Raw genomic sequence first — 27,332 nt, 5'->3', positions numbered from 1 at the left:
TCGTTTGAATCACACGTGTATTGTCAGCAGTAATGATAAATAGCAAAAATATGTATAGAACAATTGTGTTCATTTATTTCGATAATACCACATAAAATGACATGTCCTGCTAGTAATAATTGTTCTCCTCCTACAAAATTTCTCGATAAACAGCTAAAATCAGGCATATATCGTTATATAGACAGTAATATATGATTAATATTTATTTTGAATTAATTTTATTTTGTGTAAAATGAAGATCAAAATTAAAATGCAACATAAGAATGAGAAATATTTGATAAACAATAACTAATTTTATTATAAAAAATACAAGATGTGATTTTTTAAATAAAAAAAACTTATTTGCATTTATATTTTTCAATTATTATTANAGTCGAGAGAATTTACAAAATATTCGCGCGACGATGTAGGAATCTTCGTTGAGATTAGATTTTCAAGAGTTAGTTCGGGTTAAATTCAGGTGATTAAGATGTAGATCCAGGTAGAGTTCCGATGTTAATCCATGTGGAGTTCAAGTGATAATCCAGATTTAGAGTTAGGAAACGGCGGTGGTGGGACACACACACATACGTACACACACAAGAAGGTTCACGACTGAGGACGGAAAAGCTTCTCCTCGGATATTCCCATTACAGTCGATCCCCCTATAACACTGTTGATTATTCCGTTTTATATGAATTTCATGTCGTATGAGTCACTAGATTTTACAAATACCTGAGCCGGCTACAGCCCGGGTCGACTTGTATATAAGTTAAGTCAGCGCTGTCCAACTTATCATAGCCCGCGGGCCATATTTTCTTCACCAAACATTTCGGGGGCCAAGAAGGTTGCTGCTGTATTCAGCCAGGTTAAGTGAAGTTACGCAAACTAAATAGTACCTACTTTAAATTCAAATTAGATTTAAATTTTCACATAGTAAAATAATTTTAATATTAATAATAATAATTTAGTAACATAAATTTATTCATAGTAAAATGTACTCACGGGCCGTATACGACCCGTGGGCCGCCAGTTGGACAGCCCTGTTCTACAGCAACAGCTGGAAATATCTTTGAAAGCCCCCAAATCTGGGGGAGTGAGAACCATAGACCTAGGAGACCAAATTCCATGGAACGTAATGTAATATGTACAACTGCACGGTAACTTTTTGGACACCCTATACAAGTTATGCACAAGAATATAAAGGCTATACGAAGGTTCTAAGCTCACACACAGAGCAAACATGATCCATAGTAAATTGTCCAGATGAGTGAAAAACAGGAAAGATTGCCTCCAGCTTTTACCACTAATCATAAGATTTGGAGGTTTGAATTAAATTTAAATCCAGATCACCCTATGATAGGATGACAACTCACCACACAGTCAACTGGCCATGTTTATGAACAAATACATTCAAATGACAGATATACTTCATTAATAAAACATGCTTCAAACAAAACAAATGACATTTATTGTAACATTTTAGTGAGAATTTCTAATATTTTTAAACAACTTACCCACTATTATAAGTTTGGTAATCTTGTAATGTTATTTCTAGGGCTTTATTATCCAAAGTGGCCTGTGTGTGAATAGGAAATAACATTTTAAATGTGTTTTACAAAAACACTTGTTAAGGGGCTGTCCATAAATGACGTCCACACTGGAAGGAAGGGAGGAGTTGAACTTGGGACATCCATTTTATTTCATTAAATTTTACACAGTTTATACATTTTATTATTCATAAAGTGGTAACAATTTTGAGGGGATTGAGTTTTGTTAAATGTCCACAGAGGGGAGGGGTTAAGAAAACTTGGATAAACTAGGACAATGGGGGGAGAGAGTAAAAATTTCAAGAAAAATGCAAACATAATTTATGGACAGCCTCTAATTAACAATTTTAATTTTTAATATTAAAATTCTAATAATTATCATGGATATCTGAAAGTTTACCTGAATATTTCCATCTTGCAAAAATATTCCTACACATTGAAATAATCTACTAAGTTCTTCAATGACTGCTTCCACAATTCTTGTCATTACTTTCTCCACAAACGGTGGCGAAACACTGAAAACCTAAAATCACAAAGTGTTTATTGTCAATAACATGACATATTAATAAAAAAATGTCTTGACTAGTTTGTTAATTAAAAAATTTTTGAACTATTAATTGCTTTAATTTCTTTAAAAGAAATGAAATCACAATCACACTTATTGTTCTATTTTTGATGGTCCTAACACAGTTTTATTATTTGTTTAATAACTATTACATATACAAGATATGTACAGTTCCTGGAACTAAACACATTCAGTTCATAGTTCCAATGTAGGTTCAATTTGTTTTAAATCTATTTAACCCTGTATTTATATTTTTGTTTTAAACTTTTCCATTGTGCAGATACCACAAGGAACATCTTTCATGTCCATTATGCATTTGGCCAGGTTACAATGGGACAAACTAGGTACCTCAGAGTGGAACATACATACTATAAACATCTCAGCCACCAGGTTACTTGTATATAATGTTTAACTGTAACGTTTAAGGGTATACTTACTTCGGCATGAACAGCAATCATATTCATAATGACATCTTTAACATAAGCACTAACACCTGAAATACACAAATAGAAGTTTTATAATAAAATTAATTAATTACAAATACTTTGGAAACAAACATACCAACAGGCTTTGGGCATTTCTTCCAATCAAATTGATTTGCATACATTTTAGGCTCGATAGCACCAATGATTGGGTCACATTTTCGTTCTAGATAAGCTCGAAATAATTTTGCTTCTAATTCTCTGTATTTAGCTTGACTACACTGAAATATTATCCTCTTATTTTATTTATTTCTAACAAATGCAATTTATAAACTGAAACTACATACCTTAATAACTAATGACATGTCTGGATAATTATATTTTTGATACGTTTCGTGTAACCTTGGTATAATTATCTGCGTCGTATAAGAAGAATTGCTAAGAATGATTAACAATCGTTTGTCCTGAAAAGGTTTAATTAATTAATTAATTAATAGGAATTTCTTTTAATAAATATTCTGAAAATTATTTTTGTATTCTCAAGATACTAAACTGAAACAATTTTCTCTTTAGCAAAACACAAGAGCTGCATCTGCATCTGACTTTCAAATTTTTTTAATAGTTTTTGGAATAATCTATATTAAAAAAAAGAAATACATTAGATAAATACACTCGTGTTTATGTTCACTGATTGAAAAACATTTTACATACTCTTTATCGTTGGTGTCTCCAATTCCGGTCAAATGACTGCGACAGGTTTTGAAAGATTTTCTGTAAAAAATATGAAAATCTTGACAATTTACAGTTTTGTAAATGACTAATTACTACAGGGTGACCAAAAAGTTACTTTATGGTGGAAAACGTTTAAGTAATGTTTCATTAAAAGTGAAATTTTACATGTAATATTGCAGTTTCTTCTACAGCAGCACTGTCCAACTTATCATAGCCCGCAGGCCATATTTTCTTCACCAAACATTTCTGGGGCCAAGAAGGTTGATAAATGAAAAGTCCGTTTATGTTAATTATACTAAATAGTACCTACTTTANCATGTCTGGATAATTATATTTTTGATACGTTTCGTGTAACCTTGGTATAATTATCTGCGTCGTATAAGAAGAATTGCTAAGAATGATTAACAATCGTTTGTCCTGAAAAGGTTTAATTAATTAATTAATTAATAGGAATTTCTTTTAATAAATATTCTGATATTGTAATTTCAAATCAACACTGAAGATTTAATTATTTTATTGTTATTTTGTTGATACTCTTATAATATGAAATTTTAGCAAAAAATTGTGGAAAGTCAAAAATCTTTTTAAATATAGTCGAATGATATTAATCAGGGTAATAATACAGAGGAATACATCCAAATAATTGAAAATTATGGATAATAAAATTTGCATTTATTTTTATCTACAATTTGAACAGTGCTTTTTCAATGTTCTCATTTTTATCCATTATGCAATTTTTTCCTTTACATATAATACAACAAATTTCTACTTAGCAACCATCCTTTCTGTACAAAATCAATAAGAACTAAAACTGAAAGCATATATTCTCCTGTAAAACTAATCAATAATATGTATTCTCTACATAATACTAAATTTTGACTCATACTTTATGTAGCATTTCTACAATTTTCTTTCTCTATGGAGTCAGTAAACTTGGAAACTCATCTCTTAATAGACTTTCTACTGTATATAAAAGATATTGTTTTATTTTCTCAATTTATACACATTTATGATTTATTATTACTGTTTATAGCATCATATGATATAGTCAGATATAATTTCAAGCCAAGTGAATATACAGAATTTATTGCCAGATAAAATGTATAGTCAACTAAGGTGATATTTTATCCATGCCATAAAACATCGCATTTTATAAATATTTCATTTGTTTTGGAGCCGAATCTTCTAAAATAACAAAATTATTATTATTTATGAAGCAAAAAATATTCTGAAACTCACTCCAGATGTGATGTCTTGATAGTTATCAACACCAGATGGATCAGCTGCTATTGGAAATAACCTGTCAAACAAAATCAATTATTATTGATATTAAAGATAAAAGAAATTAAGAGAATACAAATCAACATTCTTTAATTCTTTATGAATTAATCATTAATAGAAAAATATAGTTTTAAGTTTGAAATTTCAGAACCTGTACATAATTGTGAACATGAAAATTAAAAAAAAAGACCCCTTCAAACTAATTCTAATATCAACAGTTAAAAGATTGTGTGTATTTACACACATTTCCTTGATTCCAAAAAAACACATATTTCACATTTTAATACCTTAAATGAGAATAAATCTTACAGTTGATGGCATCTTATGTTCAACATTAAAAGAAATGTGCTAGTTCCATAACCATAGATAAGCAAGTTGTGGCATAGTTGCCAAGAGATGATAATGATGTTATTTTCGTCATCTTTCCCAGATTTGGCTAAGGTTATTACTATTATACTTTAACATGAATTATATTTTTGATTCATGACAAGCAACAGGAGTCAAGTAGCCTAAAAGTGCACAATCCTTCCAAAATCATTTTACTTCAATAAAATTACTGTAAACTGGATTTAATCTGAAGAATTTCATTAACAAATGTGCTTATCATAATATTATAGAGAAAGAAAAGCATTGCTAAAGTTTCATAAAAGTTAAAAAGTTCAATCAAAAGACCCAGAAAATTACACTACATTTAGACTAAATTATTTTCATACATACTTAACTGGTGTAGATTTCTGTGTTACTGGTGGAAATGCCATTTTTTCTAGAGCAACAACAAATGCTTGTAGCAAGCTTTGTGACAAATGTTTAATGTTTGCTTGTACAGTTATTTGACTGAAGATCTAAAATATGTAAATATTTTTATAAAAGTAACATTCAAAATATCAATACAAAGTGAATAAAAACTTACTTCGATTTCTGTTGGACCGCAATGCAATACTGTATCTCGTATTCTCTGCAGAGTTTCCACTACTATATTTTCAAACAATAATGGCTAAAAAAGAAACAAAAAATATTAATATACTATGAATTTTCTAACTCAACTTCATTTATAAATAAACTGCTAAATTTATTGAGATAAGTTTTAGGTATTTAAATCAAAAATTTATTAATGAATGGATGATTGTTTGGTTTGATGGTTGCAATGTAACAAACATCATTGTTTTTGTAGTTGAATATGAATACATTTAAAAAATTTTCAAAAAATAAACACTGTAAATGACATTAATGCAATGGTGTAGCGTAGTGGGGGGGCGGCCTAACGCGAGTGGCACTTTTTAGGGGAAGGCAAAATTTCACAATAAATAATAATAATATCCTGTAAAAATTTGAACCATTCAATCTATATTTGCGTCGCACCTACGATAGTGCTATTGTCCGAACAGTCCGGGAATCAGCTCGCCATCCGGGTGAACTAGTAATTTCATCCAAGGATATCATGTGCAACCTGTTGACCTTTTTTTTTTCCTTCTTTTTGCTTGTACAATTCATTTGCATTCATATACACCACTATTATCCAAAAGAACTATTTTAAACAGGTCGCTGCACTAGCACGGGATTTTTCATTGCTTGTTCTGTGACAAAACTGAATTTTAGTCTTTTAAATTGAAATACCTAAATAAGGGGGCGAAATTTTCCTCCGCCCCGGGCAGCTGACACCCACACTATGCCACTGCACTAATGCAAATTCAATCTAGATTGTGATTTTCATGAGCAGTTCGGAGTGACAGCTCATTTCATCTGATACCCAGTTGACTATTTTAAGTTAGGCTATTATTTTACAATAAGCAAAACTGAAACATTTCCATAGTTAGGTGGAGTCATGCAACAAATTCCATTCTAATTATGGGTATTTTAGTGCATAATTTTATCTTCATATGTTATTTAAATTTAAGCCTGTTTTATGGTCGTGAAGAAAGCTAAATCTGCACAATTCAAAAACTGATATTTTGATGGAATCATCTACATCAGTGGTTCCCAACCTTTTTTCATTAGTGTACCCCATGGCATGTCATATTTCTAGATTGTACCCCTCATTAAGAAATTTAGTGAGTACCCGTATTGTTAATTTTACATATTGTTGTAACTTTAAATTAAAGAAAAAAAAGTAAATAAAAAAGTGTACAGAAGAGCGTCGTTTATCTGAAGGAATTCCAGTCGACAAATTTAAATTTTCGCCAGTGCTGTGGCGCTGTAATCTTCGGCTATGTCTTCGGCTACTCAAATATTTTACGTTTTTGATACTAAATTAACTTCTAAAGTATAATTTTTTATTGTTTTTATACTTTTCGATATATTTATTTTGTTGGTACAAAATAAAAATATAATTTATAACAATACAATACTCTTCGTTAGGCTTAACATCGACGAAAATTCAACGCAAAGCGACACGCAACGGAGAAAAATTTCAACACGGGATAAATTAATATATTTTTTCGTACATAACTGGTTATCCGAAAAATAATTTGTCCGAACAACCCCAGTCCCCAATTGATTCTGATAAACGATGCTCTACTGTATAATAAAGTTGTGATTGTTGCAAGGAACATATTTTACCTAATAATTTTTTAATATGTGCTATTAGTTTGTGATGCATAATATATTATTTTTTTTGCCATAATAACTAACTTTTTTCTGTATCCCTAAACAACCTATCGCGTACCCCTAGGGGTACGCGTACCACAGTTTGGGAATCACTGATCTACATGATAAACTTGCAGTTTTTACTTTTCACTTATATTTCACAGTTAACTAGCAGATTCTTTAAAAGTGTTTCTATTGGTTAAAATCAATAATAATAAAGAATGCCTCATGATTTTACCATCCTCCAACTGGTTGGAATGCTTACAGATCAGGTAAATGTCAAGCATGACTTAAAATAGAAAATCTGCCTGAAAACAAGTTGTGGAAACTGATCAGCATGATTTTACATGATTGTGAAATGACTGCAAAGCAGAAAACTTGATATTGCAATGCAGAACCCCATCTACCTGTTTTCCATGTTGCAAAGGATGCTTGTGAGATGGGCTTTATACTAATGCAGGATGTTTGTGTAAACTATTTATTACAAAAATCATAGATTCAAACATTGTTCCAACCATATTTTCCAGATACTTTTAAAACCAAATTAAATTACATAATTATTAACATTGTGGTCACATACCTTAAAAATTGATTGATTAGACAAATTTGTTAACTTGATATTTATTATTTGAATGGAAATGAAGATTCAAAAATAATGAATTTTATATTTGTTAATTACATTGCAGATCATTCAATATGAATTTAGGAAATAAATCACAGATTGGTAAATATCTTATTTTAATCATTATTTATAGCAGTAATTTAACATACAGAAATTGATTACTATCACTCTGTAATGCAAATTTACATGCAGAAATTAAATGAATTGCAAGATATATACAAAAAAAAAACTACATTTGTAGTAGTTAATAATCAGTAATAATTTTCTAACTGGAAAAAATAGCAATTTAATTAAATTAATTTAAAAATCATATCATCATAGTTATTAAACTTGTTTTTATCATCATCATCACATTTTAAAATCTACAATTTTCAAATTGTAAAAAATATTTTGAAGAAATCATTTAATAAACATAAAATTCAATTATTTAAAAGCATTATATATATTTGCATTTATAAATAATTCCAATTAAAAAATTCTAAAATGAGTTAAAATTTTGTAACAGTGGCTGTAGTAATGAATAAATTCATAATATTGACCATTCAATATTAAGAAAATGTTTGTATAAATCCTCTAAATATAAATAAGATAAAATGTGTAAAAATTTAATACACATAGATGAAGATATAATTACCATAATAATTAATACATGACAGAAAAATCAGCAGAGTAGTTGAGAAAATAAAAAATAGAATATGAACACCACTCTTTTTTAAGTCTTTCCATCCTGCGAGCACTAAGAGCACCTTTTCTACAGGCCCATTATGGGTTTGGCCAGGAAGTGAGGGATGAAACCTAATATAATGAGACAAACCACCCAAAAAATTCCTGTGATTGTTTGCCTGGATTTGATCCTGTATCTCCCACAGCAGTCTTGACCAATGACTTAACTGTCTTGACCTTCCAGTCATCACTATTTTTGTTTTTTCTTTCACATAATACTAAACAAAATTTAATTTCACTAAAACTTGTATGCATTTTATCTTCTGAATATTGTATAAAATACTTTTTGTCTCCCTAACAGTTTATTGTATTTATTTTCAGTTTAATCCAAATAAACATAACATAGACTATAAATAAAAATAATAAAATGGTTTAAGAACTAAAATTTATAATATTGTCACTGCTATTACACCTAATAAAATTTAAAATTATTTGCAAGTTTTAGCACTCACGAGTTGTGTAGTTGCTCCATTTTGATCATCAATTTCGACATCCCAAGTCTCACGTAAATGTAAATTTTGAACATCTGAAAATAAACATTACATTAAAAATAAAAATAATTTTGTTTTTTTTTTTATACAAAAATTTTAAAACTTTTCCATATTCATATACTTATATTAACTTGATTTCTTTACGCATAACAATTATTTGATATGATATTAATATAGTTAATTACTTATAGTAATATTTAAAACCATATTTTGTAAATTTCTAATATATTATTACTGATATAAAGACAGAGAAATTTAATATTCAAAATAACTAATGATAGTTTTTAATTAAATTGAACCTAATTTAATTTTGGATCTAATAATGAATTATAATTAATTTGAAACTAAATAATGCCAGTAAAACAAACTAATTATCTTCATTTAATTAAATATATAATACATCTATTAAAATTACCATCAGTTGCTTGTGTGAACAAAGTAGTCATGGTGAAAACACGAAGGTCAAAAAGTAGCTGTTGAATCACATTCAAAATATCTTCAGGTAAATCCAGTTTTAAAATTGATGAATAACATTGTCTGAAAATAGCAATTAATTACTTTTGTTTTAAATTTATAAAACTTTTGAATATTAAATAATATAAATAAGATATTCATTTGAATGTTTCATATTTATTGCATATAACATAAGCAGTTTCAATATACTGTGTTGGCCTGAATATAAATCAACTTCCAATTTTGGAATCCATACATTTAAAAAAAATTAGAACCCAAATATAAGTCAACCATTAATTATTAATTTCATTTACATACAAAAAATTAGCAATTTGCATTAAAGAATTTGGAAAGTCATTAAAACAATACTTCATCACAACTTTCATTGTCATCTTTCCTGTTTCCTATTTCATTAATTTGATTCCCAAATTTTTGTAAATACAATCAGCATAAATAAATTTTTGATTGCTTTTGTTTCTTTTTACAAACTACATTTAAATCATACCTAACTGATCAGAAAATTGTACTCTAAGGGTTTGGCAATCAATTTTTTTATAATTGCTTGATTAGTAGGAGTAAATTAAAAAAGTTATCAAATATAAAACTGAATAATCAATTACAGTATTTACTATTGTGCTAAACACTTAATTTCCAAACAGTTTTCTAGCTGCAGCAGGACTGTCACAGCTTTGCTAAACCAATACACTGAATTTTAGCATTGGTTTAACTCTAAGATTTTTACCAAAGATAATTAGCCGACCTAAATTGAAAAAAAGTTTAACTAGAATTAGATATATAAGTCAAGATCAAGTTTATGCCCCTTTAAAACTGAAAAAACATTGACTAATATTCAGGCCAACAAAGTACACTATAGCATTTATTTTAATTATTAGTCTGTTTAAATGCAATGCTGTTAAGCATGTAATACATAAACAAAATTTTTGTATTTACAATTGAAAAAACATGTGATATATGTACCTGAGTGAACGAATACATGACGGTAACCAACCTCGCAATACTTCTCCCGTCTGTGATTTTGGCCAACAACCAAGATTGGCCAACTGTTGAAGATGTAATGTGTTCAATGTGTGAGAAAGCAAAGCCGCTCTCAATAAGTTGCACATTCTGTTTGTTACATCAAGAACCATTGTCTGAAAGATAAAATTTTAAATTTAGCAGTAAAACTTCATTAACGAAAAGCCTTCAACAGTTGTCAGTATATAGGTTTTACATATAACATGGTCTCGTTAAAGTTGGAAATGGTGTTGAAATTGAGATACTTCTAATATGAACCTTTTTTCTATGTAACCTCTATCCTTTGAAAAATCTACAATCTTCATGTTCTCTTATATTATATGTGAATACAAACAATTAAGAAAAACAATCACTATAGCTTCTTGCCAAACACAAGATTTTCTTTCTCCCTTACAACCTGCCATTGATATCCTTTTACTGATAGAATACATTACCAGAATTCTGATTGGAACACAAGGAAGTGCCTTGACAATGGAGCATTGTCAAGGCACTTTCTTTGTAAGCATAATAAACTATATAATTATATAGTTTATTATATATATGAGCAATGACTTGATAACAGGAAATTTACAATCAAGAAAGATTTGCAAAAAAAATCAGGTTTAAATTCATTAAATCTAAATTGTTTAACTTGAAATCTGTAAGTTTTTATTCATTACGCTTTGACTTAAAAAGTACTGTAAAATATTTACAATTTATGCATATATTTTAAAAATAATTTATAAATAAATATATATTTAAGTTTTATAGAATTCTAACAATTTAAAAATTTTGAACTTACCTTAAAAGCAATCTGCTTATCTATTTGATGATTATTTTGTACTTGTACCTAAATTATGAGTAAATGCTATAATTTATTAATAATAAACTAAAAAATATTAAATCATATTCTAATATGATTAATTTAAGTGTTTCGAATTTAAAATATAATAGAAAATAAACCTCTCTTATATTCAGTTGTCCATTAAGGTAAGCTTGTCCTAATTTCCATAATTCTGGAAAATTTTCAGAATAAAACTTTGTTATTTCTTCTACAAATAATACAACTTGAGGAGTGTCGTTTTCCCAGGAACTGTCATTAGATAACGACTGGTCTTCATTTTCTTTCTCTAATTCTTTTACTGTTAATAATAATAAAGTAAATTAAATCTTTGAAGAAATATTGGAGAAAAAACATTTAATATTTTTCTATGCCAAAAATTTTTATTAATAAATCAGAATAAAAATAAGAATTAGATTACCATTACGTATATAAAATAATATTTTTAAAACTATTTAGATATCTGGAGACACAGGATCAAATCAAGATGTTTGAAAATCTCAGAAATTGTTTGGCAGTGGTTTGTCCCAAATATGTCAAGCCAACTGGCCATCCCATTATGAGCCTGGCCGAACTCAGAATGGGATGGCAGTTGGCTTGAGAATGAGTGAAAAAACTTTTGTTTACCTCATTGTTCTCTGATATTATAAAGCAACTGTTTCATTCATAAGAATCCAAAATTTTGAGAATCAAATCTGTCTGCCTGCAGACATATATCAATACATATGTGACCGTAGGGTCGGTACCTCTTTGGCGCCCTGTCAGGATGACACCACCGAGTCTCTAGGGGACTCGGAAATCGCGACGTTACGTCTAAAGATTCGCGAGCGGTAGCGGGTGAGTGATTGGATTCGGAGTAGAGGTGAGGAGAGAGACGAGGAAGTAACTTACTCGGACTCCATAGTAACCAATAAATATACTTTTATAATATAATATACTATTATTACTTTTATAATAATAATAATAAATAAAAAAAATAATAATAATCATATCGATGTCGGAAATAATTCATGTTAGTATTATTCACTCAGAGAGAGATAGAGAGACTTTTAAATATAATGTGTTCACAAAACGGGTCCTTATCATTTTCAAGTCGAATTTCATCGAAGATCTCAAGAACCTCAAGGAAATACCCTACATCCTCTACCTTCCATCGAAACTTCAGCTCATTAAAATCGATCTTGCTCACTCAGAACAAGCCCGATTTTTGAAAGGTCGGGGTGATGTGAGGGACAAACAGACCCACAATAAAGTGTTATTTTAATTTTTAATTATTGGAAAATTTAATCGGTTAAATTCGAGCGTTTTATCGAGTTAGGCTAAAAGCCATAAAAATTATTTTCCACGGAGTTTGTTCCTTGTTGAGTCGGATCAAGTTAGTCAGGGATGTGTCACCAGGAACTTTTGATGGAGAAGACATATTGGACGTGCGACCGTTAAAGGCCATCACCTGACCTCATGGAAAAAACCCAAGAGGAATGAAAAAGAGAAAAGAAAAAAAGACCCCGAGGTCAGTCGTCATCCAAAGTCCGCCCAACAAAGTCGTCCTCCAGGATAAAAATCGTGACACCGGATTAAAACCGTGACCCAGGATTAAACCCGAGAGAAACATTCGTGCTGGATTAAGCCTCTACACTCCTCCGTGCCTCCACACCAGTGAACGGACAAGATTCTGATTCAAGATTCAACGGTAAAGAACTGTCCATCGACAAGGTATTTATCAACCCACGATTCGTTTGTAAACTCTCTCTCTCTCAACGACCTAGTATAATTAAGAACGATAATATGCCCGATATCTCTGTATGGTATTTAGTTCGATTTAATTAAAATTGTTATTTATTTGTTACTATGGAGTCCGAGTAAGTTACTTCCTCGTCTCTCTCCTCACCTCTACTCCGAATCCAAGCGCTCACACGCTACCGCTCGCGAATCTTTAGACTTAACGTCGCGATTTCTGAGTCCCCTAAAGACTCAGTGGTGTCATCCTGACAGGGCGCCAAAGAGGTGCCGACCCTATGGTCACACATATGTTTATGACCCTAAGTGATAAAGTTATAAATTTTTTGAGTCATCTTAACTTTTAAAAATAAATTATTATAATTAAAACAGAATTCATGTAGAATCAATCTGCTGCTGTATTTAATATATTTGCTTATGTCATGCATAGTTTATATTTCTGATTTTATTATATTTTTTCATTTATTTTTTAATTTAAATTGACAAGATACAATTTGCAGATAATTGTTTTCAATAAACTATTTAATGATATGCTTATTCTTTGAATAATAATAGCATTTAATACAAATTTATTTCTTCTTTCTTCAAATGTAATTTAGATCTCCTATCTCAATTCATCACAATAATCAACATTTTTACATTAATTGTTAGATGCCATGCCTGAATTAAAAGGGCTTTTTTTTCAGTGGAGCAACTAGGTAATGAGGGTTGACACCCATCATATCTGAGATAGAGCACTCCCTAAAAAATTCATTTGTTTTTTTCAACCACCTAGATTTGATCCCAGTCCCCAGAACAGTAGTCTGATGCCTAAACTCCTCAAATCTTGGGTAGTAAATAAAGTTCTAAACAATGCAAAAATATATAATTATACAGTAAACCAATCCAAAAATATATAAATTAATCAAATGCTAATGCTGGTTCTTTGGACCATAACTAGGCTCAAAGAATCATCATTAACAATTATCAATACAAATTTCCACTCTGGATTGATCTTTTCTTTTGAAGTATTTTATATTAATTAATTAAATTCAAATTATTAAATTTAATACAAGATGGCAACTTAATTGCCTATCTTTAGTAAAAATTACTTTATATCTGTATATTTAATTAGCCAAGTCTGACATTATTTAATTAAGACAAAAATAGTTATTTGATTCTATTTGTATCATTTTTACTAAAGTTATCATAACTTAAATAACATTTTAACATATTTGGTATTTTTAAAGTAAGACTTAAAAATTTTGAGGCAATTTCACAAATTTCTTAAAATTTTGCCAAGATCAGCTTTTTTTTCCATGCAAATATAAAGTTGATAATTCATTTTTTTCAATGTTCTCAAGATGGTTCACAGCCTCTGACATATTGTCATGGATTTACTAGGTAACATTGTAAGTAATGATATAAAATTATAGTTCATCAATAAGTATGAGCATGGTTTGTGTGAGATTGGAATGTTTAACATTTTCACCAATTTTCCATTATTGTCTTCATACATTATTCAATGATTATTTTTACATTTATATTGTTAAAGATTTTACTGCTTGTGTTATATTGTAAGTCAGCGCTGTCCAACTGGCGGCCCGCGGGCCGTATACGGCCCGCCAAATAATTTTTACAGCCCGCGAGTACATTTTACTATAAATAAATTTATGTTACTAAATTATTATTATTAATATTAAAATTATTTTACTACCGTGTTTCCCCGAAAATAAGACAGTGTCTTATATTAATTTTTGCTCTGAAAAATGCGCTAGGTCTTATTTTCAGGGAATGTCTTATTTTTTCCAGGAAGAAGAATTCACATTTATTATTGAACAAAAAAATTCCCAAGTTGAACTTAGACGAGAGTGACGTATATCCGGTGTGTCGAACTGTCGCCTTTTTATAGCGTCAACATCGGACTCGATGACCAATTAGTGCTTACTGAACCGTAGCACTATGCAAATGTGATGTGACGTGATTCCCGGCCGACCAATTAGCCATCACAAACCTTCTCAGCCCCCGAAATGTTCGGTGAAAAAAATATGGCCCGCGGGCTATGATAAGTTGGACAGTGCTGTTGTAAGTCATCCAATCACACTGTAATATTATTGCTTGTTAATTGCTTTACTTGTCTGCATTCTCTGTCAAACTGATGAGGGGTTTGGTCTGAAATGCATCTTTGACAAACCAAAAGACAATAAAGAAACTTCTTAAACAGTGAGTAACTTGACTCCTTATACGATTTGATACCTCTAGAGTATCATAATATTTGTGAATACATTCAATTTATATATAAAATTATATTAAATTGTAATTAAAAGTTTCTTACTGGAGTTAAGATACTGATCACGACTCATATTCATGCTGTTCATTATCCATGTTGTAAAGTTTTGAATTGTGCCCCATGCTGGATCTCCTGGAGCTTCCAAATTGACTAAATATCTGCATAATTAAAATTTATTTTAATAAATTTACTAAAATATTTCTTAATAATTTTCAAATTAATTTTTATAATTTTATTATAGTCAAATTATTTCTTTGTTATTATGCAATTTATTATTTTTAAACTTAATCCATTAATCCAAGCAGTTATTTAATAATTTAAATAATAGCTTTAAAAATTTTTTGTAGCATTTCAAAGCTACATATTTTGAAAATAGTAAAAATATAGTTATTAATGACATATCAAACTTTTCAATAAAAATAACACACCAATACTGGTTAATATTAATCTGAGATTCACTATTTCACAAACCAAAGAACCAGATACAGAAAAGAACTACGCACTTTGAGAAGAGAATGTTTTCATCTGTTTTTAAAAACATCCTCAGACTAGTGTTCTAAAATTTGAATTGCACATGTTTGAAATAGATTATAAATTTTACGTAGTCATTGATCGATGATTGGTGGAATGTTTGTATGTAGCAACCTATGCAGAATGTGCTTCTGCTGAACTTATCCTGAAGCTGTGGAAAGTATAAATAAGTTCAGCAGAAGCACATAACACATAGGTTGTTACATACAAACATTCCACCAATCAGCATATCAACTGCTATCCTCCAATCATCAACGACTACGTAAAGTTTATAATATGTTCCAAACATGGCGATTCAAAATTTTAGAACACTAGCCTGAGGATGTTTTTAAAAACGGATAAAAACATTCGCTTCTCAAAGCGAGTAGTTCTTTTCTGTTGCTGGTTTTCTTGGTTTGTATAGTAGTAGATCTGAAATCAAACTTTTTGAATTTTTTGGCTAAAAAGTTATCATCATTTCTTTAATTATAAAAAGAGTTATAGTTCATCTGTAATTGTAATATGATAAAGTTAACATATAGAATTATAATCTATTCCTTATGCTGTGTAAACATGGCCATAGTTCTTCTATGAGAGTAGCTATCACAAGAATATCTGATAGTAAATTCTTGTGATAGTGAAGTGTTTACATTACATAAAGCAATACAATAGCTTGGTAGAAAATGGTCAAAATTGCTTTGCACCAAAGTCACAGTTATTCTAGAATTTATTGCAATTAAAAAAGGTAAGTTAAGTAGTCTGGATTTCTTTTGATAATGTTGCAGAAAATATCAAATCCATAAAAGCAATGTTCAATTCACATGGACTCACAGGTGCAATGTCGTACTAAAATATCTGTACTCTCACAAGAGAAGATTAAACCCTGTTTACATGACAAAAGCATGAGTGTATTCTTGACAGAATACTCAGCTATCTAGCTTGATTTGATTGTAGCTCTCATGTAGTTTAAGTGAGAGTTTAGTAATAGTAACTGTCACAAGAGCAAATGTCATGGTCCACTTTTGACATATAAATGGGGTTTTATATAATCTTATATTTAATAGCTAATATATATTTAATATTTATTTTGATAATAGAATAGAAAAATCAGTCAACCTGATTAATTTTTTCTGTTCATCCATACTACAAGGCAATTTCTTTAAATTTCCAGCCAACATATTTCGAAATTGTTCAATTCTCTGTTCCACTTCTTGATAAACTACAAGATTTTAAAATGTATTTTAATTAACAATAATTTTACAAATGATTTGAAATATGTTAATTGCTGTTTATTTACTGTTTTCAACAATATGTGATGGGGCAGAAAAGTAATGAGACAATTTTTTTTCTTTGCAAACAATTTTATTTTGTATATTATATAGGTTTTTATATATTAATGTTATCCTCTTCAAAGTAGTTTCCTAGGGCAGCTATACATCAGTGGAAGTGTTGTTGCCAGTCTTCACAACAGTGCTGGAAGGCTTCAACTGAAATCGCCTGCAGCTCTGCAGTTATGCTCCTTTGGATGTTATCAACAGTACCAAGATGACATCCTTTCAAATGGGTTTTGATCTTGGGGAACAAAAAAAAAAAAAAAAAAGTCACACAGACTGAGATCAGGCAAATAGGGGACCTGAGAAACCACAGGAATCCCCTTTTCTGTCAAAAACTGGTTGATGGAAATGGTCATGTGACAGGGCATTGTCATTGTGGAGCATGCAAGTGTCTGCAATGTCCTGTCAAGAAAAGCATCTTTTTCCTGAGCATTTCAAGGACCTCTTTATAAAAAAACTTGGTTGACAGTTTGTCCTGGAAGCACCAATTCTTTGTGAACAATCCCCATACTGTCGAAAAAACAAATAAGCACAGACTTTATTTTTGATTTGCTCATGCAAGATTTCTTCAGTTGAGGGGATTTGTCAGTATACCACACTTCATTTTGACGTTTTGTTTCGGAATCTACTCAAAAATCCATGATTCATCATCACCAGTGATCACACGACTGAAGAAACTTGGGTCTTTTTCGATTCCATTGAGAAGGTTAAGACACACATGCATCCAATTGTCTTTATTCAATCATGAGGTTTATTGACACAATCTTGGCACACACCTTTCTCATGTCCAAATCGTGAGTCAAAATCCGATGAACGGTAAAATGATTTAAATTTAACTCACTACTCATCAGCCTCAATGTTAGTCAACAGTCTGACCTCACAAGAAACCTCACTCATTCCATATTTTCTGCAGTTATCAATGTTGAAGGCCTCCCTGAGCAAGGTTCATCTTCTATTGCTTCTCGGCCCTCCAAAAATGTTTTATGCCACCGAAAAACTTGTGCTCTTGATGTTTCCTATAGGATTGTTGCAACTTTTTGTAGGTCAAACTTGCAGATTCACCAAGCTTAACACAAAATTTAATGGCACACTGTTCTCCAAATTTTGGTGTTTCATTTTCCATAATGCAATACAAAAACAAAACTTCACTTATCACAGTCTCTAGAATCGCATAGTTACTGCATGAGGTTGAAACCGTTACTGAGCATCTAGGAGGGACTGACATACAAGCTACATAAAAGGGAAGCCCGCAGCATTGTCAGATTGCTCTCAGTGATACCAATCTCATTAATTTTCTGCCACACCTCATATACAACAATTACATTACTTATTTTTAAATACATTATCTTTCATAATTTGCATTTTTTGCAAGCTTAACTTCTATAATGCAATACAGTAGAGTGTAGTTTATCTGAAAGTCGGTTATCCAAAACGTCAGTTATCCGAAAGAATTCCAGTCGGCAAATTTAAATTTTTGCTAGTGCTGTGGCACTGCAATCTTTGGCTATATCTTGGGCTATTCCAATATTTTTTTTGTTGATGTGTGTGTTTTAGCTGGCGGCACTGGCACTTTTGTGTGGTGTTTTTCTGAGGACTGTGTGTCATACTGAATTGAACGTTTTTGATACTAAACTTCTAAACTAGAATTTTTTTTTGTTTTTATATTTTTCAATATATTTATTTTGTTTGTAAAAAATAAAGAAATAATTTTTAACAATAGCCACGATTATTCTTTTAAAAAGTTTACATTAGGCTTAACATTGACGAAAATTCAATGCGAACCGACATGCAAAGGAGAAAAATCTCAACATGGAATAGGTTAATATATTTTTTCGTACATAATTGGTTATCCAAAGAACCCAGTCCCCAATTGATTCGAATAAACAACACTCTACTGTAAATAAAACAATAGTTTATAAATTTCATACTAACTACTATAAGAAATTATTTAATTCTATAAGTGATGGCATTAAAATTATTGGCAACTTATTTATATTTTATTTATTAGTAAGAACTTTTATATATTTATCAAGTTGTTATAGGGTTACCTTTTTTAAATACAGCTACTTCAGTATCATGAAACAGTTGTTTTGCTCTTGCATAATCATTTATCACAACATCATAATCACCCTATTATGAATAAATATTTTAATATAATACATTTACGAATAATATAGAAGATATAGATAATGAATCAAGAAAACTGAGCAGTGCCATAACTAGACAGACACAAGGCCCAGAACAAAGGGGGCCCTGAAATGGAGCATCATAAAACAAGCATACGTTTTAATTTTAAAATTTTAAGTTTCGTTACCAACGTTTTTGATTAAAGTTAACAAATAACTGACCATTTCTACCATTTTTTAAATATTTTTTTATCCAAAAAAAAGAGAGCCCCAAAAATAATATCTTGCATAACCCACATGAAAAGCCAGTTACAGCACTGACTGAGAAAATCAGAAATTGCAAAAAAAAAAACATATTCAATTTTAACAACAGCAATTAGAATTTAAATTATATTTGATGTAACAATTTAAAAATTTAATTAATTTCACTTACTTTTTGTATGTTACGTTCTATGCTTGCCGGAAGATTAAACAAAAATCGAAATCTTTGGAGAACACCTAAAGCATTACGTGTCGAATCGGCTTTATCTTTCCTTGCTAAAACTTCTTGAAAGAGTAAATCTGCATTCTGTTTTGATTCTTTATTTTAAAAAAATAATAATAATTAAACATATTAAATTTGCAAAATATTTTATAAATATACTAGACTGATTTTAATTTAATTTTCAGAAATCTTACTAGTTATTGCATCTTCTAATTTCTTTGTCAGATCAACTCCAGCTTCTTGTTTATCTTTAATCAATAATGACTGAAGTGCTAAGAATAATTTACAAAATAAGTTATTCCATAAAAGTAAGTATTAACATTTTCCTATAATGTTACTTACAAACTAGAACATCAAGACAATCCACAATTGACAATACATTTGATTTTAAAAATGCAATTGGTCCTTCTTTGCGTTGTCCAACTTTCCATTTCAAACAAGATAAACCAGCTTGAAGAGCATCAAAACTATTGGATAAGATTTTAAATGTTTTCATTTAAATTCCTGATCTAATAATCACAAATTCAGACATGTCAATATTTATTAATGTATTACTTTATAATATTAAAACATAAGTAAAGTCAACATGAATTAAAGTTAAAACTATTGAATTTTTTATAAATTTAATCACTTTTTACATCATTTAATAATTAACTTATTGACTTAAATATTTCACCATTAACTAACATACTCTTTTGAAACACCTCAAAATTATTATTATTTAAGATGCACATTAAAAGATGCTTCAGATCCTTCTTGGATTTCTGATTAATTTTTAGTCACAGCAACTTTATTATAGGGATTGTTTCAATAACTTTTAAAAATTAATTCAAGAATGATTTGGAGCTGAGATACAAAAACACTTAATCAATTTTGCAAAAGGTTTTCTTACCAAGAAGTATTATATTTTTATATTATGTTTACAAGTAGATATTTAATTTTTCTTTCTTTCTATGGGGAAAAACTAATTGTGTAAATACACTGACTGGTCAAAACATCAGAAACAGTGGTGATGGAAAATGTATACTGGCATACCCAAACCAAACTAAGGTGAACATCTAGTCTTCTCAACAGTGTATCACAACAGCGCAATTGATGAAAGTTCATAAATGTGTCAGTCTTAGTGATTTTGGTCGTGAGTGCATTGTTGGAACAAGATAATTAATTGGTCATTCCATTTCTGATGTGGCAACAATTCTAGGATTCTCAAGGAAAATTGTAGCAAGGATCTAACAAGTATATATCTAACAGACCCTCTGTAGCTGTAACAACACTCAGCAAGCAAACAGTGACCAGTCTAGAAAATGTCTGCTGACCAAGGGCAACAGACATTTTCCAACTGGTACAGATTTACCAAGGGACAACAGTGGTGCAGATCACATCTAGACTCAATGCCAGAGATCCACAAAACATAAGTGAGCATGTGGTACAGAGCAACATGCATACCCAAGAATATAAAAACCAACATTTTATCTGTGTTTGACTGCTGACATCACTGGATCATCAGACACTGTATCATAGCTAGTGCTGGAATATCAAAATTGAATTTCTGCAGAGGAGAAACAAATTTTGTGATTATATGAATCCCATTTCCAGCTGCACCAGGTTGATTGGAAGGATGCAAGTGTGACATCAACAACATAATTATATCCATGTACCCATCTGACAAGTTGATTTTGTTCAATGCAGCAGTGGCTCTGTGATGATATGATAAGTGTTCTTGTTGGACTCATTAGTATGTGTCTGGAGAGGTCCTTAAACATAGCAAGCTACTAGAATGTACTGGCTGATCACTTACATCCTTTTGTGGTCTTCATGCATCCTCAAGGAGATAGTGCATTTCAACAGAGCAATGTGTCACTCCAGTAGACTGCTATCATCCAGGCATGGTTTGAAGAACACTCAAGTTCTAGACCATCCAATGATCTTCAAGGTCTGACTAAATCTGTTTGAGATGCTGTTGAGTAACATCTCAGATCCATGAAGTTAGTATTGACAATAGCATAATTGCAGACAATGGGATAACAACTATGGTTAGCAATACCTCATCAACCCTGTAACATCTGATGGTGTGAATACCTAGGCATGTTCAGGCTGCAATTTGTATTGGAGAAGACCAACATGCTATAAATAGGTCTCTCAAATGTTTTGATCTGTTAGTGTATTTAATTTTAATTGTTGTTTAAATATTAAATTCATTTCATTTCATTAGTTCATTACATTAACTTCATAGAACTTCACAGATCATTTGATTCTTTTATGTGATAAACTTGTACCTAGATATTGACATCATCAGATGTTACAAGGTTGGCAGGTATGTTGATAAACTTGTATACAAGTTTATCACACAAAAGATTACAAGATTGTTACAAAGATGTTACAAGGTTGGCAGGTATGTTGATAAACTTGTATACAAGTTTATCACACAAAAGATTACAAGATTGTTACAAAGATGTTACAAGGTTGGCAGGTATGTTGATAAACTTGTATACAAGTTTATCAACATACCTGCCAACCTTGTAACATCTTTGTAACAATCTTGTAATCTTTTGTGTGATAAACTTGTATACAAGTTTATCACACAAAAGAGTAATCAGTAAAAATTTTTCAATAATTAGTTTATTCCATTTTTAACTCTTTCTGCTCTGTAGGCACTAAGAGGTTAATTTTTTTTTTATACTCATCATGAGTTTGGCCAAGCCTACAATAAGGTGACCAGGATGTGGCCCAACATATCTTGCACAGACCACTCCTGAAAAATTCTAAAAAGCTGCTTGCTTGGATTCAATCCTGGATAAATGTATGTTCCATTATGTAACATGGAATTAATGCAAAATGAGAATTCAGTTATGTTTTCTATCAAAAATTAGAAAAAAAATGATCATTAAATTTCTAATATTTCGCAGTTACATTTCGGAAATGGGAATATAAAATATTATATGACATTCTATGTACTTTATATAACAAACAATTCTTAATGAATACTATTGATTTATTAAAGTTAGTTAAAAATACCTTGCACCATGATGATTTTCTAATAAATACCAAGCAGGAACAAAATTTTCTGATAGTAAATTACCAGAACCTGTAATAAACAAGAATATATTTTAAAAATAAATAATTCTGTATTTAGGCAATAAAACTATATTGTTATTACCGTATTTTTTTCTATTTGAAATTATTGCATTAAATAAACTCAGCTTCTTTGTATCAGAAAATTTATTAAAAGAGTTTATTAGTCTCAGACTATTTCTTTATAATGCTTGTATAGCACATTATTTTCAATTTTAATTTTAATAGTTAGATAAAATAAATGCTTTAGATTATATTTCATTCATCATACCTTCAGGAAACATGTCATGCAATTCTTCTTCTGGAAATCTTCCTCTATTACATAATGATATAACATTAATACTTTTATATCAAGATTAATAATCAGTATTGTTTTCACTTACATATTTCCTTCATCTGATAATCTCAGAGGATCATCAGGATGAATCTGTGATGGAGAAGTTGGTCTATTTCTACCATAAGAAACAGTAATCATATGAGATTCATCTACCCAAATTGCAGATTCTTTGGTTAAATCTAAATTATACAAAATATTATGTTAATTTTTCTAATAAAATTTTTCAATTTAACATAAGTTTAAATTCTATTTCTATGTTAAAATTGAAAGAAGGAAGAAAATATATAAAATGTAATATAATAACAAATTGATTCAACATTTCATTATTTCTCTATTAGAATTTTTATAAATTACTTTTAAAATTTACTCTATTATTTTTAATAAAATAGAAAAAATTTGCTTACCGATTGGTTCTAAAAAACAGCGAAATTGCACAGTACAAGTTCCCTTTCCACTCGATCGTGTTATCACTGTCACCTCTCCACGAATACCTGCACTTGCTGCACCACATCTAGCAATTATTTTACTAGGTGATTTCCATTCTGCATACATCAAACAGTCTGCTCCACATATTGTCAGACCTTTATAAAAAAAATTAAACAGATAGAAATGAAATTAATTTTCAAAATAGCAATATTTTTAAAGAATGAAGCCTCTAAATCAGAGGATTTAGAAGCAAAACACAACACAGGTTTATTCAGTTTAAAAAAAGAACAACATTTTTAAATATAGTATACTCTATAATTTGAAAATTTATTCCTTTTTATGTTCTTTTTTGTATCTGATGCTCAAAGAAGTACCTAAAGGCAGCCTTTAAATGTGACTGAAAATGTTTGTTTCAAATAAATTTGAATTGCTGGAGTTTCAAAGGTATATTTCTTTTCTGCTACATTGTTTAGTATTGTTAATTTTCCCACAAATTTCCAAAATATCTTAAAAATTACCTATTAAATCCTGTTGTGATACACCCAAATTCTCTCCTCTAATAGTAATTTTAGTACCAGGAGGACCTTCTTTTGGAGACAAACCAGTTACTTTAGGTGGTTCAGGCATTTCAAATTCCAATAAGTTATTCACATCTCATTTACAGATTTTCTAAAATAAACAAATCATTATTTTAAATAGAAATCATATTGTCATTATTTAACAAAAATTCATTAAATATCTATATATTGCATATCAAAATTCAATACAAACAGTAACAAATATACAAATAAATCTTTTAGGGCCACTTTAAAAATTGTGATTATTTCATTCCTTGAATTTCAAACTAACAAGGATTTTCTGTACTACCACACCACACTAAGGTCACCTTATTCCATTGGTTATTAACTAAAATCTAATTGGTTATTAACTAAAAGAAAGCATTCAAATTTACTTTTTCAGGTTAATTTTTAACTCTACCCTATGGATATTTTTCATACTTATTGTGGGTTTGGGTATGGCCTCAAAGGAGGGTGGCTAGATGACAAGGGAAAAGGTCTCACATATCTGGTATGGAACACTTGTGAAAAATTTCAGTGATTTTATGATAGTCCAGATTCAACACCTTGGCTGTTCAGTCATCAATATTATTTGGCTGTGTGGGTGGTATTGGACTGGTTGCATTAATCAATTTTAGTGTTCTTTAACCCAGACATAGATCTCTGACAACCCTATTTGGAGTAGAAAGGGATTTGTTTGTGCTAGCTTGTCTTACTTGCAAATAATCATCTACAATGTTGCATATCTGGCTCATTGCTTCTTATATATAATTTTCTGCATACAAGTGTCCCTTTTTCCGTAGCAATAGGGCTACCATTCATCTGTATTTAGTACACAGTCCATACTTTAAAGGCTCTGTCCATGTCCATACCATACTTAGAAAAAATAAACAAAATGTCTATACTTTTCAACTGATCATGCAGTTAATAGTTAAATTATAACCACTTAGATTTAAATATGAAAAAGGTGCTAAATTTTTTATGATTATTATTATATTCATTGGCTAGGTAGCAACCTTGTATAAGCAAATATAATGGTTCTGTTGCTTGGGGACTGTCCATAAATGATACCCACACTGGGAGGGGAGGGGTTACAACAAGTAGGACAAAGTTGAACAAGGGGAAGGGGAAAGGTTGAGCTTTGGTGGACATTCTTTTATTTTATTAAATTTTAAACAGTTTATGCATTTTATATTTCAAAATTTCTTATATGTTTCATTTCTACTTATGGTATCTACCACTCATAAAGTGATGAAGATTTTCAGGGAGGGTTGAGTTTAGTTGGACATCTGAAGAGGGGAGGAGTTACGGAAACTTGGACAAACTGGAACAAAAGGAGGGAGTAACAAATTTCAAGAAATATGTGGACATAATTTATGCACAGCCCCATAGAGAACACCTGCACATCCATTATGATGGTTTTTTAATTCAATAGTACTTGTCTAATGAGTAAGTGGTAAAATAGTTTTCTTATATTTAAAATTGTATTCTGTGCCCGAAAGGAAAGTGTAAATTGAAACTTTATATTATATGCCTACATTTACTAGATTGAAAAATATGAATAAATTCCCTTTATTTTGCCTTGCTGTCAGAGTACTTTTAATGCTAATCTGTCCGTATCTTGCCTTCAACTATTATGGTAACCCTATTAGCAAGGACACAATCTTTGGAAGCTTGATGTTCCAGACAAACAAAAACTACACGTTTCTGCTAACAAACGCTAATTTTATACTATTTTAGTGTACTATTCCATTTCTTTTTTTAATTTTAATTTTAGTTAATCATTGAGCACGCTTATGATGGATTATAAACATGAAAGAACTATATTTGCTCACAGGAACAGCAAATAACTCCCTAGGAAGGTGCCATTGGTGCCCAGCAGAAACAAAATATTACCTTAATTTATATTTCAAATTTATATTTCAAATTTGAAATTTAAATAGATTTTGATGACAGCTGATGAAGACAATCTGTTACCTCAATAGCTCCCTATACTTACTGCATATGTCTAATAGCTCTTTACAATATTACTTGTAATTTTACGTAAATATATGCTTAACCATTACGTTAATAAACATTTAAAAATCTAAAAACAGTCAATTTCACACACCATATCACTTTTCTATAGTTACCGCCCCCTGTTGTATATGCCATTCTAGCTTAATTAAATTTATAAATAAATAAATTTAGTCAATTAAGCTACACTTTTATTTTTATTATTAATTTAAAACATTTTATTTAAATATTATAAAATTTTCAATGAAATCCTTAGTGATAAAAAATCTGATAATTATTTAAACGCCATTAAAATTTACGTCAATTTAACTCGCCAGAGGGCAGTTAAACATTAAAATTTTGGCTTAAAACCTAAAAATAAATAATTATTAACCTTAAATACTCTGTTTTTTTCATTCAGTTTGGTCAGATTAATATAAAAGTATAATAAATTTTATAAAATAGACGAAATGCTATTAAACGAAGATTTAAAATAAGGGGTTGCCCATAGATCAGTAATGGGCGGATAGATTTTTCTTTATTTATAATTCTTTTTGCTCTGTGGGCCCTAAGAGGGTCTTTTACTAGCAAGCCCATTATGGGTTCGGCCAGGCCCTCAATGGGAATAGCGAAAGGGTTCTACATATTTGGACCGACCATACCTTGAAAATTCCTCCGAATCGATCCCGGATCCCCCAGAGCGGTAGGATGCTACCTAACCGCTCTGCCGTGGCCGTTAAAAATTTGATTTGTTGGAATACAGCAGCAAAATATACGACGATCTGCTAAAGAGATGCCTCCCGGGAAAACTTCCTATGAAAAATCTCAGGGTCTCAACCATTATTTAATAGAATGATTCGTTTTTGTTTCCGAACTGTTGTATAGTGAACCATACTGTTTCTATTTGTGCGTAATTAATAAAATAATGTAACGTTCGGTACCCCGTATTGTGTGTTATTTCTTAGTACGAGGGCTGTTCGGAAAGTTTGCGGCCTCAAATAGAACAACAAACAAAATAATGTTAAAACTTTTTTTATTTTTCAATGTAGTCTCCTTTGTTAGCAATGCACTTATTCCAGCGATGTTCTAGCTTTTTTATGCCATTACAATAGGTCGATTTGTCAAAGTGTGCAAAATACTCGTTTACTTCAGAGATGACTTTGTCATTTGAGTGGAATCTCTTTCCAACCAAGAATTATTTTAAATTTGGAAAAAGGTGGAAGTCACTG

General features: G+C 30.2%; 2 protein-coding genes across 2 annotated transcripts in view; both read right to left on the bottom strand.

Moving 5' to 3' along the window:
- Nucleotides 1-761: 761 nt before the first annotated feature.
- Nucleotides 762-26,239, bottom strand: LOC111630073 (exocyst complex component 2-like). Its single transcript, XM_023374092.1, has 28 exons — nt 26,108-26,239; nt 24,070-24,220; nt 23,530-23,706; nt 23,172-23,304; nt 23,060-23,103; nt 22,732-22,801; nt 20,059-20,183; nt 19,911-19,988; nt 19,666-19,811; nt 19,155-19,236; nt 16,889-16,991; nt 15,308-15,420; nt 11,379-11,557; nt 11,218-11,265; nt 10,380-10,552; nt 9,364-9,485; nt 8,910-8,983; nt 5,440-5,523; nt 5,247-5,371; nt 4,488-4,548; nt 3,559-3,665; nt 3,224-3,287; nt 2,864-2,980; nt 2,656-2,797; nt 2,532-2,587; nt 1,930-2,052; nt 1,497-1,558; nt 762-1,426 (listed from the first exon to the last, which is right to left on the bottom strand). The coding sequence occupies exons 2-28, from the start codon at nt 24,176-24,178 to the stop codon at nt 1,414-1,416; spliced, it is 2,730 nt and encodes a 909-aa protein (XP_023229860.1). The 5' UTR covers nt 24,179-24,220; nt 26,108-26,239; the 3' UTR covers nt 762-1,413.
- Nucleotides 24,210-27,332, bottom strand: part of LOC111630072 (uncharacterized protein C18orf63-like) — a 31,293-nt gene continuing 28,170 nt past the window's right edge. The window contains exon 13 of the mRNA XM_023374091.1: nt 24,210-24,220. Within this exon, the coding sequence (XP_023229859.1) occupies nt 24,210-24,220 (11 nt within the window). The remainder of the gene's footprint in view (nt 24,221-27,332) is intronic.

The sequence above is a fragment of the Centruroides sculpturatus genome, unplaced genomic scaffold, assembly GCF_000671375.1.
Source record: "Centruroides sculpturatus isolate CEXI.00-Female unplaced genomic scaffold, Cexi_2.0 scaffold599, whole genome shotgun sequence".
Lineage (NCBI taxonomy): Eukaryota > Metazoa > Arthropoda > Arachnida > Scorpiones > Buthidae > Centruroides > Centruroides sculpturatus.
This window is presented reverse-complemented; position numbering and strand designations above follow the sequence as displayed.